Source organism: Nematolebias whitei, chromosome 3 (assembly GCF_014905685.2).
Source record: "Nematolebias whitei isolate Nwh7 chromosome 3, NemWhi1, whole genome shotgun sequence".
Taxonomy (NCBI): Eukaryota; Metazoa; Chordata; class Actinopteri; order Cyprinodontiformes; family Rivulidae; genus Nematolebias; species Nematolebias whitei.
In genome coordinates, this window is record NC_056500.1 from 33,552,526 (window position 1) to 33,567,372 (window position 14,847).

Genomic DNA, 14,847 nt, shown 5'->3' on the forward strand with positions numbered 1-14,847 from the left:
AGCACTGATGTGAGGAGTTTGTGTGAACAGATGGAGTGGGAAAGAATGGAAAAAGGAGGAGTGGGACCCCTCTATCACTCTGACTATGACCTTCCAAGAGTCATGCTGCTATAGAGTATAGAACTAATGCCTCAGTATATTATCTGAATATGGTGCATTATCATTATGCCTCTCACCATCAGTCTCACAGTCTCTTACTCACACATACACACAGAATGTGGAGTATGCTGATGAAACGTTTGCACACAGCAACTCAGAGGCAGAAAAACATAACCATGAAACACAGAAAGAGAATTTATTCCTATGAGGAGCTCTTCTATTAATGTTACAGATTGTGTGTGAGCCAAAAGGAACATGGGAGATAACACAGAGACTTTCTGGACAAGACCAAGGTCAACACAGGCACACCACAGTTGACACGCACTAATGCATTCTCACTGTATCGACAATCTGGAGAAGAGCAGAGAGAGCGGACTGCAGGAGACGTGCAAGATAAGAGCAAAATGTCACAACAGCATTTTGTAGAACCTTCAGAGTTTCACTGATTCCTCCCAACCATCACAATTTTAAAGCTTTCAGACTGTTAACCTGTTCTGAGTTAAACACGCTGATAAAGCTACATGGAGACTTCTTGCATAGTCAAGAAGACTGGACATAATAAAATAAAATAACCAAAAAAAGTTTTAAACCTAAACCACACAATATTTTTCTCGAGTACCCCAATTTCAAAATTGCATATCACTATATGTGGAAAGCTACTGGTGTGAAGAATTTCAAACTGCACCATTTAATAAAGTTCAGGATAACGTTTTTCATAGTTTGCATGAGTTCATTTAACATCCTCAAACAAAACTACATATGTTTTTTTTAACCTTTTTGAGAATTACAGTTTGAATTCTTTTGTTGTCTCCTTGATTGATGTTCCTCAGGTACTGTAACAGCACTGCTCTGAGGTAGACTGAGGTCCTTGACTGGAAGCTGTACAGCTGACTGCAGCGTGTGTGTGGGTCTGTGTCTGCAGGGCAGGATCGCAGTGAGGCAGCTCTCATCAGGCGCTTTAAGGGCGATGGTGTCCGCTACAAGGCCAAACTCATCGGCCTGGATGAGGTCACTGCCGCCCGCGGAGACAAACTCTGCCAGGACTCGATGATGAAGCTGAAGGTAATAAAAAAAAATCTCCCATTCTCTGTTGAAGCATTTTAAACTACACATACATAAAGCTCCCTTGATCTTTGCATGCAGTCATGGCAGAAAATATAAGCTCTCATAAGTAATGTAACATGATTGCCTGTGGCTTTATAATATTCCAGTATTCACAAAACTAACCAACATAAATAGGAATCCCAAGTTTTGGGTCCATAGAGAGTTCAACATCATGCATATTCTAATGCTCAACATTTAAATACGCATTTTTAATACATCACAGCATATAGAGTTTGTTGGGAGGTTTTTTTTTTCTGAATTCAAATTTCCAGGGGAGAAAAGTTCAAGTACAAAGATTAAAAAAATGAGCATACTATAATTTACAGGGATTATGATGAGGAGTGCAAGAGGAAGAAAGGAGGAGGTTAGCCATATGGATAAGAAGGGGATTGGGGTAAATATCTCATTTGGCAGAACAATTGGGGGGGGGGGGGGCAGATAGGGCATTTAGCATAAAATTGAAATCATATAAGAGAGGAATAATTTTTGCAATAGGTGAGAGAGGATGAAGACAAAGAGAAATTGTCAATTTTAAATTAATTTATAAAAAAAAGGGACAAATTAACAACATTGCTTCAATAAATAATTGAATGACTTGTCATGCATGCAGAAGACTTACATGTTCAATAACAGTCACGTCTCTAAGTAAAACGTTAATTTTATTCTTGCAGTGTTCTAAAACATAAAAGAGCCCCTCATTCATTATTAATTATTCTTAACTCATACTGCCAGGGAAAATTAAATGAAGAAAATTGCATTTACGTTTTGTTTACGTGTAGAGAAAACTCCACCCAGCAGAGACGTGTATAACGGTGAGAGGAGGCCAGACATCTCATTGATCAAACAGCATTCCTCCTTCTCATTTATTTGGACAGGAAATCCATCAACTCTTTTTCTCTCATCTCTCCACTTCTTTCACGCCGCTCCTCCCTTTCCATGCTTAACTCTGTCACTTCTGTGTTCCCACTCCTTTATTTTCTTCTGCTCTTTGTAAGTAGCACATGCTCATCAATGCCCAACACCTCTTGGTTCAAATCATCATTAGTGGGTTTTGAAACGTGCAACCTGTTGAGGAGATTTTGTTGTAGTGGAAGAATATTTTCCACATTTCAGTTTTACAGACAAAGACTAAGATGTCATTTTTCATCATATAGGCTTAAAAATATTGTGTTGCCTACGTTCCTTCTTAATAATATGATTTGAAAATTGTTACATAAAAGGGATTTTTTTTGCATTATTTTTTATTAAAAACAACATTTTGCTTCATGCTATCAGTGGGTCTTGACAAGTGCTGGGTGATAAAACCCAAAACTCATTTCTCAACATTTTTAAGGGCTTGTGATGAACAATATACAGCACATCATAGTCATAAACACCTGATCAATGGAGCAAGTGAAGCAACTGTCCCACTGTTGTTTTTTATTGAGAGAGGGTGTGCGATCATTTAGTGATTAGTCTCTGCTGTTACCACACCAAGTTTGAGCAAGCATAATACGACTGACTGTTACAGCCATTTTGTTGCTTGCTAAAACGCTTTTGCTTTGGTGGCCATTTTGAACTATATTAACTCCAAAGGTTATTTCATTATGAATGTCCTTTTAATGATTACTGCCTGAAAGTTTCATAATCTGTTCAGTGTTTAATGAGATACAATCGCAGCCAACAAAAACTTACAAATACATGAACAAAAGCATTGTTGCACAACAGTCAACATTACCAAATTCTGCACAACCGTGTCCACCTTTGAGTTGGTTCAGTTCAGATTTGCCAGCACGCTGCTAGCTGCTAGCTGCTAGCTGCTAGCTCAGTCAGATAGCATTCAGCTGTGGAGATGAGAACCAAAGCTAAAGTCTTTAAGTGTTAAAATGTGTTGTATTTCTTTCTGAGTACAAATCAGACAGGACTGGGTAAAATACTTTGAGCAGTATCATGCCATTTAGGGGTACAAGATTGCCACAAGTTCATAAAAATTAGAAGATTTTGTAAATCTCTTTATGCTGCTTTTATATCGACATCTGTCTGGAGATAATGCGATATGGATCATGACACCGGCCTTTCTGTGTGGAGTTTGCAAAAATATGATTTCTGTTTAAAATGTTTGTGCAATCAAGATAGTTGCCAAGTCATAGTAAAGACACAATGTGATGCCTTTTGGCCAAAGAGAACCAGAAATGTTGTGCATTTCTTAAGACTGTACTCTTACTCTTTTTTAATGAAATAAAGTTTGATATAAAATTGAACTTAACACAAAAATCTAATTGAACTGTTGAAGTCTGGACACCCTTTTTTTTGTTGTTTTGTTTGTTTCTGTTTGTTTTGTTGAAACGTAAATTTTCTTGATCAACAATTGTTTGCTCTGAGATTTTATTACATTTTGTTAGACAGACAGACAGACAGACAGACAGACAGACAGATACTTTATTAATCCCAGGGGAAAATTTGAGGCATCCAGTAGCATGTTCTAATTATATAGAACAAAAAAATCCACATATGACATAATCAAAATAATAAGCAGAATACACAAATTTTGGGGGAGAGGAAAGGCAATATGTGCATGCACAAGGTGGTAGGGAGTACAACATTCATGAGTAACATCACATGTATACATACATATACATGTATATGCATGTATATGCATAATGCATATGTACATGTAAATGTACATATACAGTTTACACATACATGTCATACATACCATACATGCCATTACATATATGGTGATTGAGGTAGCATGTATAGATGAACTATTTATTTTCCATAAATATCCCAAAAAATTACCAGTATCCATCCATTTTTTATCTTTACTCACTTCTTCCTTTTCGGGTCACGGGGGGTCACTGGTGCCAATATCCAGGCATCACTGTGAAGCAGGGGACACCCTGGACAGGTCTCCAGTCAATTACAAGGACACATAGAGACAAAGGCAGCATGGTGGTTCAGTGGTTAGCATTGTTGCCTCACAGCAAGAAGGTCCTGGGTTCAATCCCCAGTTAGACCTGGGGTCTTTCTGTGTGGAGTTTGAATGTTTTTCTTGTGTTTGCATGGGTTTTCTCCATGTACTCCAGTTTCCCCCCACAGACCAAAAACATGCATGTTAGGCTGATTGGTAACTCTAAATTGTCTCTATCTGTCTGTGTGAGTGAGAGAGTGAATGGTTGTTTGTCTCTCTGTGTCCCTGTGATGGACTTGCAACCTGTCCAGGGTGTCCCCCGCCCCTCGTACAGTGATCGCTGGACATGGGCACCAGCGATCCCCGTGACCCAAAATGGAAGAAGCGGATAAAGATAATGGATGGATGGATGAACAACCCTTCACACTCTCACCTAGGGACAATTTAGAGTTACCAATCAGTCTAACATACATGTTTTTGGTCTGTGGGAGGAAACTGGAGTACCTTGACAAAACCCACACATGCACAGAGAGGACATGCAAACTCCACCCAGGCCAGGATTTGATCCGGCAACCTTCTCGCTGAGAGGCAACAGCTCTACCAACTGAGCCACCATGCAAAAATGTGTAAAGAAATGAGTAAAAGTCTCTCTGTGCTTGTAAATGGTTTCTCTATAAAGTGATCCAAGTGTTTGTGGCTCATTGCAAATATTACTGATTAGATAATCTCCCCAAGAAAGAGACACGGACTCCTGGGCTTTCCATTTATACTCATTCAGTTCTGTTTCTAACATGCCTGTTTGCATTGTGTGTGTTTTCCATCTGCAGGGTATAGCTGCAGCAGCACGGTCTAAAGGAGAACACAAGCAGAAGGTGTTTCTCACTGTTTCCTTTGGAGGGATCAAGATCTTTGATGAGAAGACAGGGGTAAGCTCTGCAGCAAATGTGGCTCTGTGTGTTTCTGCACTTCTGAATGTAGGACGTGTGTGTGTGTGTGTGTGTGTGTGTGTGTGTGTGTGTGTGTGTGTGTGTGTGTGTGTGTGTCCTTGTTTATGCTACTTTGTGAGGCCCATTTTTCCAACTTATACTACATTGTGAGGACCAACTGCTCCTTATGGGGCCCAAAGCCCGGGCCCCATAAGAAGAAGTCCCGTTGGTGGGTTAGGGGCTAGGTTTAGGACTAAGGTGTGAATTGAGGATGTGTTAGGTTTAGGGTTAGGTATGTACTGGTAATGGTTAGGTTATGGATAAAGGTCATGGTTAGGCTATAGAAATGAATGAAAAATGAATGGAAGTCAATGCAAAGGCCCCACAAAGATAGCAAAACAAACCTGGGTGTGTGTGTGTGTGTGTGTGTGTGTGTGTGTGTGTGTGTGTGTGCATGGCTGCATTTGTGTTTCCTCTATTAATGAGGCCTCTCCATGAAAGGGATGGGCCCCAGTGGAAATCAGGAGGCCCTAATTGAAACCCTGAGAACAAGGCCTTAGTAGATGAGAGAACATGGCTATTCCATTGTCTGCCTCTTTGCAAACAGCGACAACACTGGTTTTATATTGTGCTACAGGATTATGCATTTTCCAGTCTTACATAGATGATTTCCTGGCTGACTGATGGGATCTGTGTTGACTTCCTTGTATGAATACTGTCAGTCCCCTCTCTTTCTCTTCCTCCTCCCCAGTCTATTTTTATAGATCAGTCAGTATTTTTACCACTTTTTGGTGGAACCTTGAAGAGACACGTATACTTCCAAAAACATAATAAACAGGTTTTTTTCTTCACTGAGACATTTTGTCATCTCAGAGATTTACCACTATAACAGCTGTCATAAAGAGGGCACTCTGTGGAGAGAGCAACTCAGAAAGCCATTTTTAAATGCTGTTGCAGATCGAGTGTGCTCGTAACTCAAAGGAAAAGTGGCCAAAAGTGCTGGGTGATTTCTTTTTAAATTTCCTCACCCAAGGATCCGCTGACAGCTTTTATTGCACTCCAATCCCCCGACTGGCCATACTTGTTAATGTATCCTTGGAAAAGAAATATAAAACCTACAATTTCCAACTCTGTGGGCTTTCCTGTCACTAAACGGGTTACTTTCTTTTTGTGTCAGTTATTGAAAGTTGGTGTCACGTTAAATGTCAGTAACGTGAAAAAGTTATTCTTAAAGAAAAATTTAGCACAGTTTGACTTTAAGGTTTTAGCTGAGGGAACAAACAGCCTTATTTTACAACAAACAACATCAGGTGTTGTATATTTTATGTTGTTGTTTGTTTGTTTTTTGTATTAGACACAGTACACAGCTTGCTGCTCAACACCGGATGCTAAAGAACAAGATTTACACCTGAACAACTCATGGTGTGTATGTGTGTGTGCAGTAACTGAAAGGTGTCCTGTATCAGACAGACCTTTGCTCACATGGCGTCCATGTTGAACCCTGTCACATTCATCTTTCCCCGCTTTTTATAACCGTCATAAACCTGAGTCTTATGCAACTTCTTTGATACTTCAGCTTTTCTAACAAGAATGACGGAGAGTGATAAAGAGAGCGAAAACAAGAGATAGGTAGGGAACCAAAGGAGGGAAGTTGGGAATAAAACAAATGAGAAAAGGGCAAGAGAGAGAAGGTGAGAGGAAACAAGGTTGTGAAAAAGATTGATAGGCTAGGGATGTGATGAAGGGACGGGGACAGACTGAAACAGAGTTAGAAAGATAGGGAGAGAATCAGTAAGCATATGTCAAAGTAAAGCTCTCCTTAGGGAGACCTTGTCCTCTGTCTCCACACATTAATATTAACCATAAAGATACGCTGTCCTCACTATCAGTCCTTCAATCCTTCCTAAAAGCAGAGGAAAGAGAGGGAGGAAGAGAGAATGACTCTGCTTAGGTTCAGGGATCTTGACAGTCTCATTCCCCTCCTGAGCATCAGTCAGTCAGATGGGGGGGGGGGGGGGGTGTAGATGGATGTATTGGTGAGCAAATGAATGAATGGCCTCTACACTGAAAGAGGGAAGGTCATACAGGATGGAGGGAGGTGGTGCTCAAGATGTTAAGGACATTAATCTAACGGAGAGCAGGTCGGCATGTCTTTCTTTTGGTCAGCCTGTTTCTCATCTCACACATGCACGGGTGCATGTACTCACATACACATGCATGAAAAGAAGATGCTGTCCTCCTCAACCCTCAGCGCCAACCTCTAAGGACACACACCAAGCTGCTCTGTGGAATCAGAAAAATTTAATTGTTTTGATTTTATACAACAAATTTCAGATTATTTTAGTTAGATTCGTTTGCTTCACATGCTGTCTAGGGCTGGGCGATATGGATCAAAGTTAATATCTCAATATTTTTTAAGAAAAATTGCAATATACGATATATATATCTAGATATTTTGAAAATATCGATATATCACCCAGACCTATTGCTGTCTATGATACGTTGCACAAAGAGACTTGTCTTGTGTACATTATTTTAAAAAGTGGGGGAGAGAAAACAAATTGAAGTCAAACATGGAATGAATGGACTGATATTAAAAGTATCAGCTAGAAAATTATTTTAGTTTATAATGAAATTTTCTTGAGGGAAGTGGATAATAAGAATTTAAAGACAATCAACAAACTATGCAGAAGTTGACATGGGTAGCAAATGTTCAATGCAGGTGCATTTTCTTTATTTTCCTCCATGCTTAGCTGACCCTTTGACTACAGTAATAAAGATCATTTGATTTGTCAGATTTGCTCATCGGAAGTACAAGTGCTGTGATCCTCCCAGGTCCCATAAATCCACCTTCACTGTAAGAACTTAAAAGCATTGTGCTGTTCAGTACCTTTAATACAGCTGGAAAACAAAAATGTTTATGTCTCTAAACATTAGAGTGTAACTAAACTGACCAAAGCTGTTTTAATCTGTCTGGTCTTTAAATTGGTCTTTTAAATCTCAATTACAAAAATGGCTAGAGTTAAAAGCCAGTTTATTAACAAAATATAAAATGCTCTTTAACAAACTCACCCATTATCTCTGCTACTGTATCATTTAGAGAAATAATTTATTCAGAATGAGAAGGGCTGTTGGCAGAAAGACTCCACTGTTTTATTTAGATGCTGCAAATTTGGACAAACAGCTTTTATGTGAGCAAACTAGAATATTTGCCTTTTAGATAAACAACAGCACACTAGAAGAATAATTTATTTCACAGATTAAAATGTGATGAAATGTAGATATCAAAGCGGTCTCTATTTAATTTGGTCTCATATTCTTAGATTCGAGAATGCATGGACAAAATCATGCATTTTATTTAATAGAGTATTATTATGATACTTTTCAAATAAGCATTTTGTTGTTTTTTTATTATTTGTTGGGGAAAAGTTAGTAAATAACTGTTAAAGTCAATGTTTGTATTAAAGCATCATTATTGGCTTATGCTCGGACATGTTCCATGTCCCAGGAGCTAGTTTCGGTAGAGCATCAAGGCCACCACTTTCACCTGCTGCCCGTAGGACACTGCACCCGACCTGTATGGCTCCTTCTTCTTCCTGTATGGTGGTGGCCCACAGCAAGGCAAACCCACTTTACTCATTTGGGATAAACCCAACAAGCCCTGTAGTATAGAGGCCCGATCACCAGATGTTCATTTATGAACCCTTCACCCAGGCCTGGGTGGGGTCCTAGTAACCCACGGTCAGGTGAGGGACACTGAGCTCCATGTTGTCTTCTGTCCATACATGTGTTGTGAATTGCTCCTTATCCTGTCATCTAGGACCAGTCTGTCTTGGCAGACCCTACCTCCATCAGCAAATCCCCAAGAACACAAACTACATCACCACAATGGGGTAGCAATTCATGGAGGAGAAGAAATATAATACTAGAAAGTTCCTGGAGAAACTTTGATGTTGTGGGCAGTTTAAAATTTTGATTTGACACTAAGTTACTATGTGATGGGGTTTGCTCTCAGCTAGCACTATACCAATCTTCAACTCAATATCTCAAATAATGACTGAGTTATAGTCAATTTTGTGTTTTCTGATATAGCTGTGGCAGCCATCTTGAACCAAAGTAGCTCCAAAAGTTAATCAATGCTTTGTTCAGAGACCGCTCCCCGCTAGGTCATGTGACCTCGCTGTGGCAGTTACAGGCTGTGAAGAGTTCTGTCTGTGTTTAAAATGGCATCTTTGTTTACAAACGTCCCCATGGTAACTCTAAATGCCAATAAAAGTAATAGCACACATCACGGTGCCAAAGCGGTCATTTTGATTCAACATCTGTGGGGGTACACGTTGCAGTTCAAGTCTCTTTAAAGTTGACAGAAGTGCAAGACCCTTTTCACCTTCATGTTTCACCTTTGAAAGCCATATATAGCATATCTGTAAAACTTCTGTTTTTCATCTTCGAAATATTGCAAAGCTTCGGTCTACACTTTCCTTCACCGATGCAGAAAGGCTCGTCCATGCCTTTGTCTCCTCCAGACTGGACTACTGCAATGCACTCCTCATTGGGATTCCTGGCAAGAACATACAAAAACTACAGTATGTCCAGAACAGCGCTGCCAGGGTCCTGATGAGAGTGTGTAAGCATGAGCACATCACCCCTGTACTCCGTTCACTTCACTGGCTTCCTGTTTCTGCCCCGATCACTTACAAAATTTATCTGCTCACCTTACAATGCTTGTACGGTAATGTGCCATCTTATTTAAAATAACTTACCCCTCATTGTCCTTCACGCACTCTTCGCTCTTCCAACACCCATCTTCTTCTCACTCCCAGGTCTCGGTCCCGCACAACAGGAGACCGGGCTTTCTCCTGCACTGCCCCTCGGCTGTGGAACGCCCTGCCTTCATATGTGAGGGCCCCACAGACCGTGACATGTTTTAAAAAAAGGTCTTAAAACCTTTCTTTTTACACAGTTTTTTTAATTGATTGAATTGTACTTTTTGGTTTTTATTGCGGGCAGCACGGTGGTGCAACTGGTAGAGTTGCTGCCTCTCAGCGAACAGGTCCCTGGTTCAAACCCCAGTCCGGGGGCCTTTCTGGGTGGAGTTTGCATGTTCTCTCCGTGCATGCGTGGGTTTTCTCCAGGTGCTCCGGTTTCCTCCCACAGACCAAAAACATGCATGTTAGGCTGATTGGTAACTCTAAATTGTCCCTAGGTGTGAGTGAGAGAGTGAATGGTTGTTTGTCTCGTTTGTCTCTATGTGTCCCTGTGATGGACTTGCGACCTGTCCAGGGTGTCCCCCGCCCCTCGCACAGTGATTGCTGGACATGGGCACCAGCGACCCCCGTGACCCAAAATGGAATAAACGGGTAAAGATAATGGATGGATGGATGGGTTTTTATTGCACCCGTAGTTCTTATTTGAGTATTTTATCTGCATTTTGTGCATTTTATAAAGTTTTGGTGTGATCTTTCTGAGGCATTATCCTCCTGGTTGTTCCTCCTCTTGGTTGCTTTTTGTCTTGATGTTATCTGATGTTCACTCATTGTAGCACTTTGAGATGTGAATGTAAAGTGCATTATAAATAAAAATTATTATTATTATTATTATTATTATTCAGGTGGATAATAACAGGTGGCTGCCTTTTTAGGCAGTGCACAATTATTTTTTATACATTAATGTCTTTACATTGTATGTAAGTAGTTGCAATTGCACCCACTGAGTTAGCAGCTAATGGAGTTCTTCAAAGACAAAACAAACCAATAAATTCACAACATGTATAATATACAAAAGTTAATTACTCTGAGAGCTCAATGTTGTCCTTTGAGAGGAACACATCTTAGATAAAAAAAACTATTTCAGACATTATTCTCGGCATCAGTATGAAGTAAGAGGTAACCGAGTGCATACAGTTTTAGTTTCAGCCAGTATTACTGTTGCCAAATCTTTCACGCAAGTTTGCTCACTGTGGCGACCCCTGAAGAAGAGACAGCAGCTGAAAGAAAAATAACAACATTCTTATTGTAATTATTGTCAAGCGTGGTGCTTATAATATTTGTTTGTTTTGTTTTGTGTTGTTGTTGGCATTGTTTTGCTTTTTTGATTTGTTTGGGTGTCTGTAAATGTTCACACCTTATCTTAAGCCCCCAGTATACTCCCGCGTATGCCTGTACGTGGAGGTGCGCGCGTACCTCTGCAGGGCATGTCCGCGCAAAGCTCAGTTTTTTACGATCGTGTACACGTATGTGGTGTTGCATAATAAACTGCCCGGCAACGGACTGTTTTGTATGCATCACCGATGTATTAAATTCCCCTTCTTCATCCATGATCTGGCCTTTTCTTTAGTTTTTTTGCCAAGAGGCAGTGATCTCTTCCTCCTCCGTTGATGCCATGATTGAAATGATGAGAAATGAAGGAATTTGTCACGAGTAAATTAAAATCAGGTCCAGCATGGCTGTGGAAGGGTCTGGAGATTTCCTGTTTTGCTGACCTGATGTGTGGGCTGTAGGGCCAGCGCTCCCTGTTTTTTGTTGTTGTTTTATTTAGATATTTTTATTAACATGTCAATACAGAACACCGCTGCGGCTGAGGCTGCCAGCTCTCGTTTTTTTTTTTTTTTGACCTGTCAATCAATCCAGTAGGCGTGTCAGCAAATGGCCAATCGGCGACCTGAATTTGTCCCGAAGGTAAACGCCCCTTGTCTGCGAAGCTGCTCTGCAGCCGCTCAGGGTAGACGCTCGAGTATGAATTGGGGAGTGGTGGCGCAGAGGTTAGAGAGGTGGGCCTGTGATCGGAAGATCGCCGGTTCACGCCCCGGTACCGACAACATCAAAAATGTGGGTGGGGTAGGTGAAGCACCCATACTTGCCCCCACCCATTCACCCCACTCTGGGCCAATGAGCAAGGCCCTTAACCCCCATCTGCTCCCTAAAACAGGTCTCTCTTGAAAATGAGTTCTCGTGGCTCATTGAGACTACCTGTATAAATAAAGGGTAAATTAAAAAAAAAGAAGTCTCAACCCTCCGCGTACGTACGTGCGTGCCTCCACGCGGACGGACGTATGCGGTAGTATACTGGTGGCTTTAGCCAGAGCTGCTGTTGTTCTCCGTGACATCTGTCCAACTAAATGTGGGGAGAAACTTTCAGTTGTTAGACAAGATTTAGTTATACAGCGCAGTGATTCTTTACTGAAGCTGCTCACTAGATCTCAGAGCGATCTGCTCTGTCAGTCCATCCATGCTGGCAGGAGGCTGAACAGGCTCCTCAGGCTACCCTCCAGGAGAGAGATGTGAAGGTTAAATAGGTTAGACAGACTTCATCCTGCTGCTTCCTCCTTTCCCGCCTCCATCCCAGCTTCACAGGAAAATATCTTGGGCCAGCGAACGGAAACTGCTAAAGGACATGCAACCACAGTCCCTCAGGGGGTCTGATTATATGCATGCATGTGAGTTTGAGTGAGAGGAACTGGTTTTGCATTAAAAAAAACTTCAGGAGGGAGACAGAAAACAACATAAGTATAAACCTTTAGATACAGCCACCTGTTTTTACAAATAACCAACTTCCCCAGAGTTATTTAAATAAAGCAACTTGGAGCAACATCTGATAGTTGTAGCTGCCAGAAGCTGCTTGCCCATATTAAAGCTTCCTGCTCTGACCAGAAGTTTACCCAGAATATTTCACCACTATTATTAGAAAGTTATTTCCAGATGTTTGAGATATTTCTTTTGAATAAATAAAAAACAGGACAATTATTGTAGGTGATCTGAATTCAGTTAGTGTTAGGTGTTTGTTCTGATTTGCTGATTTGTCACCATGAGAACATGCCCAAAACATTCCCTTATCTCCACCTGGAGGCTGACTCCATGATCAAACCCACATTTAAGCAGAGAAATTACAATTTATGGTTTCGACTCTGTCCTCATATGTTAACTTGAGGATTTTTAAACTGTTAGGTGTCAGCAGGTGAGGGTCAACAAGGTCCTCTCTGATGTCCTTCTGTCCTCTCCCGGTTCCCCTCAGGGCTGTGTTTTTTGACCCCTTTTATTTATTTTATATACAAACAATTGTTGCAGTCGGTTCCCACAGCATCACATCTTAAAGTTTGCTGATGACTCTGTCATCCTGGCCCTTCTCAGCAGTGATGACCCAGACCCTGGGCCTGTGGTCAGGGACTTCACTTCACTGAATGGTGTGTCTTCTTTTTTAAAGTTAAATGATTCTAAAACAAAGGAGATGGTCATTGATTTTAGAAAAGACTCTTCAGTTGCCACTCATGTGATCATTAATGGTGAATCTGTTGAGGTGGTGCATCACAATAAATATCTGGGAACTGTTCTCAATGACAGACTGACCTTTGACGCCCATGTGAACTCACTTTGTAAGAAGACCTATCAGATAATGTATTTTTATCGGAAGCTTTGCAGGTTTAATGTTGATCCTTTTATGAGAATGTTTTATTCATGTTTTAGTGAGCCTCTTAACTTTCACCTTCATCTGTTGGTTTGGACTGTTGACATGTAAGAACAGGAACAAATTCTCGGGGATTGTCAGGATGTGAAGCAAAACTGCTGGCATGGGCCTACAGAACCTCACTGACACAAGGTGAGGTCAGTGAATAAGACCAGGCTAATTCTGACAGATCCTGATCATCCACTCCATGATTAGTTCAGGTTGCTTCCATCTGGACGCAGGTATCTGCTGCCCAGATGTAGAACAAAAAGACAGGGTTCATTCACACCAGCCCTGTTTAGTCCGCTTTAGTTGAACTCTAGCTCGTTTTCCTAGGAAGTCCGGTTTGTTTGGGGAGGTGTGAACGCACCATCGAACTCTGTCACGGAACAAAAAGGCGAACTCTGGCCCGGGCTAAAACCTAGGTCTCGGTCCGGTAGAAGAGAACTCCAGCGCGGTTCGAGTACAGTGTGAATGTTATCAGACCGGGGCCCGCTCCACAAGCAAGAAGTGGAGTGCAGCGCAGGGCAAACAAACACGCATTTCTCTGACCTTATATGGAGCCGTCAGCTGCCTTGTGTGGAAAAACAATATTCTCCATGGTCTTCTGTCTCATCTTCTGCTCATGCTGAGTCCATTTTTGAAAAATGACAAAATATAACTCCTAAAACTGCTAAAACTTGATGCCACTCCGTTTTTGTTTTTATTTCCAGAAGAAGAAGAAGAAGACGTGTCTTCAGAGGTTTTTGTGTTGTTTCTTTCAGTAGTTCTTGGTGCAGCGCCCCCACAGGCGAGCGGGGGGAACAGGCTGGTTCAACAGGTTGGCTCAACTGCACAGTGCAGTGTAAATGCAAACGCACCAGATCAAATGTAAACAAAATGTCATAAATGTTGGTCCCCAATTGAACCGAGTCTACCGGACTATCAGGTGTGAAAACAACCTGAAAATCTCATTCATCCTTGTAGCGATCAGGCTTTTCAATGAACAGTGATGATATCTGTAGTTATTTTAACGTCTCAATGTCTTGTCTAGTATGGATGTTTTGTGTGCCTACTGACTGAAACAAATTTCCCCTTGGGGATAATGAAGATTCTTGAACTTGAACTGACTTGCTGACAGCCATGGATCATGTCTGTGCAGCTGACAGTGGCTGGCTATGAGGGAACACCCACTGAACTCCGCTGCTGTATAAAAGTCTGCAGGTGACTCTATGGCCAATTCTGTGACAATGTTCTTGTGCTTATGCATTTATGTTTATATGTACATGTATGTAACCTATCCTGCATGCAGTTATTGCAAGTATAAGTGCCAGTTTAAAATCTTCACCTACTGTGAGAGTCGTTTGCTTGAATAAATAACATTAGAGAATGAGAACATTTCTTCAACAA

General features: G+C 41.1%; 1 protein-coding gene across 3 annotated transcripts in view; it reads left to right on the plus strand.

Moving 5' to 3' along the window:
* The window catches only part of dab1a (DAB adaptor protein 1a), an 88,988-nt gene that overhangs the window by 29,319 nt on the left and 44,822 nt on the right, over positions 1-14,847 (plus strand). For all 3 annotated transcript variants that reach the window (XM_037698217.1, XM_037698218.1, XM_037698216.1), the window contains exons 2-3: positions 1,022-1,161; positions 4,921-5,019. In XM_037698217.1, coding sequence (XP_037554145.1) covers positions 1,022-1,161; positions 4,921-5,019 — 239 coding nt within the window. The remainder of the gene's footprint in view (positions 1-1,021; positions 1,162-4,920; positions 5,020-14,847) is intronic.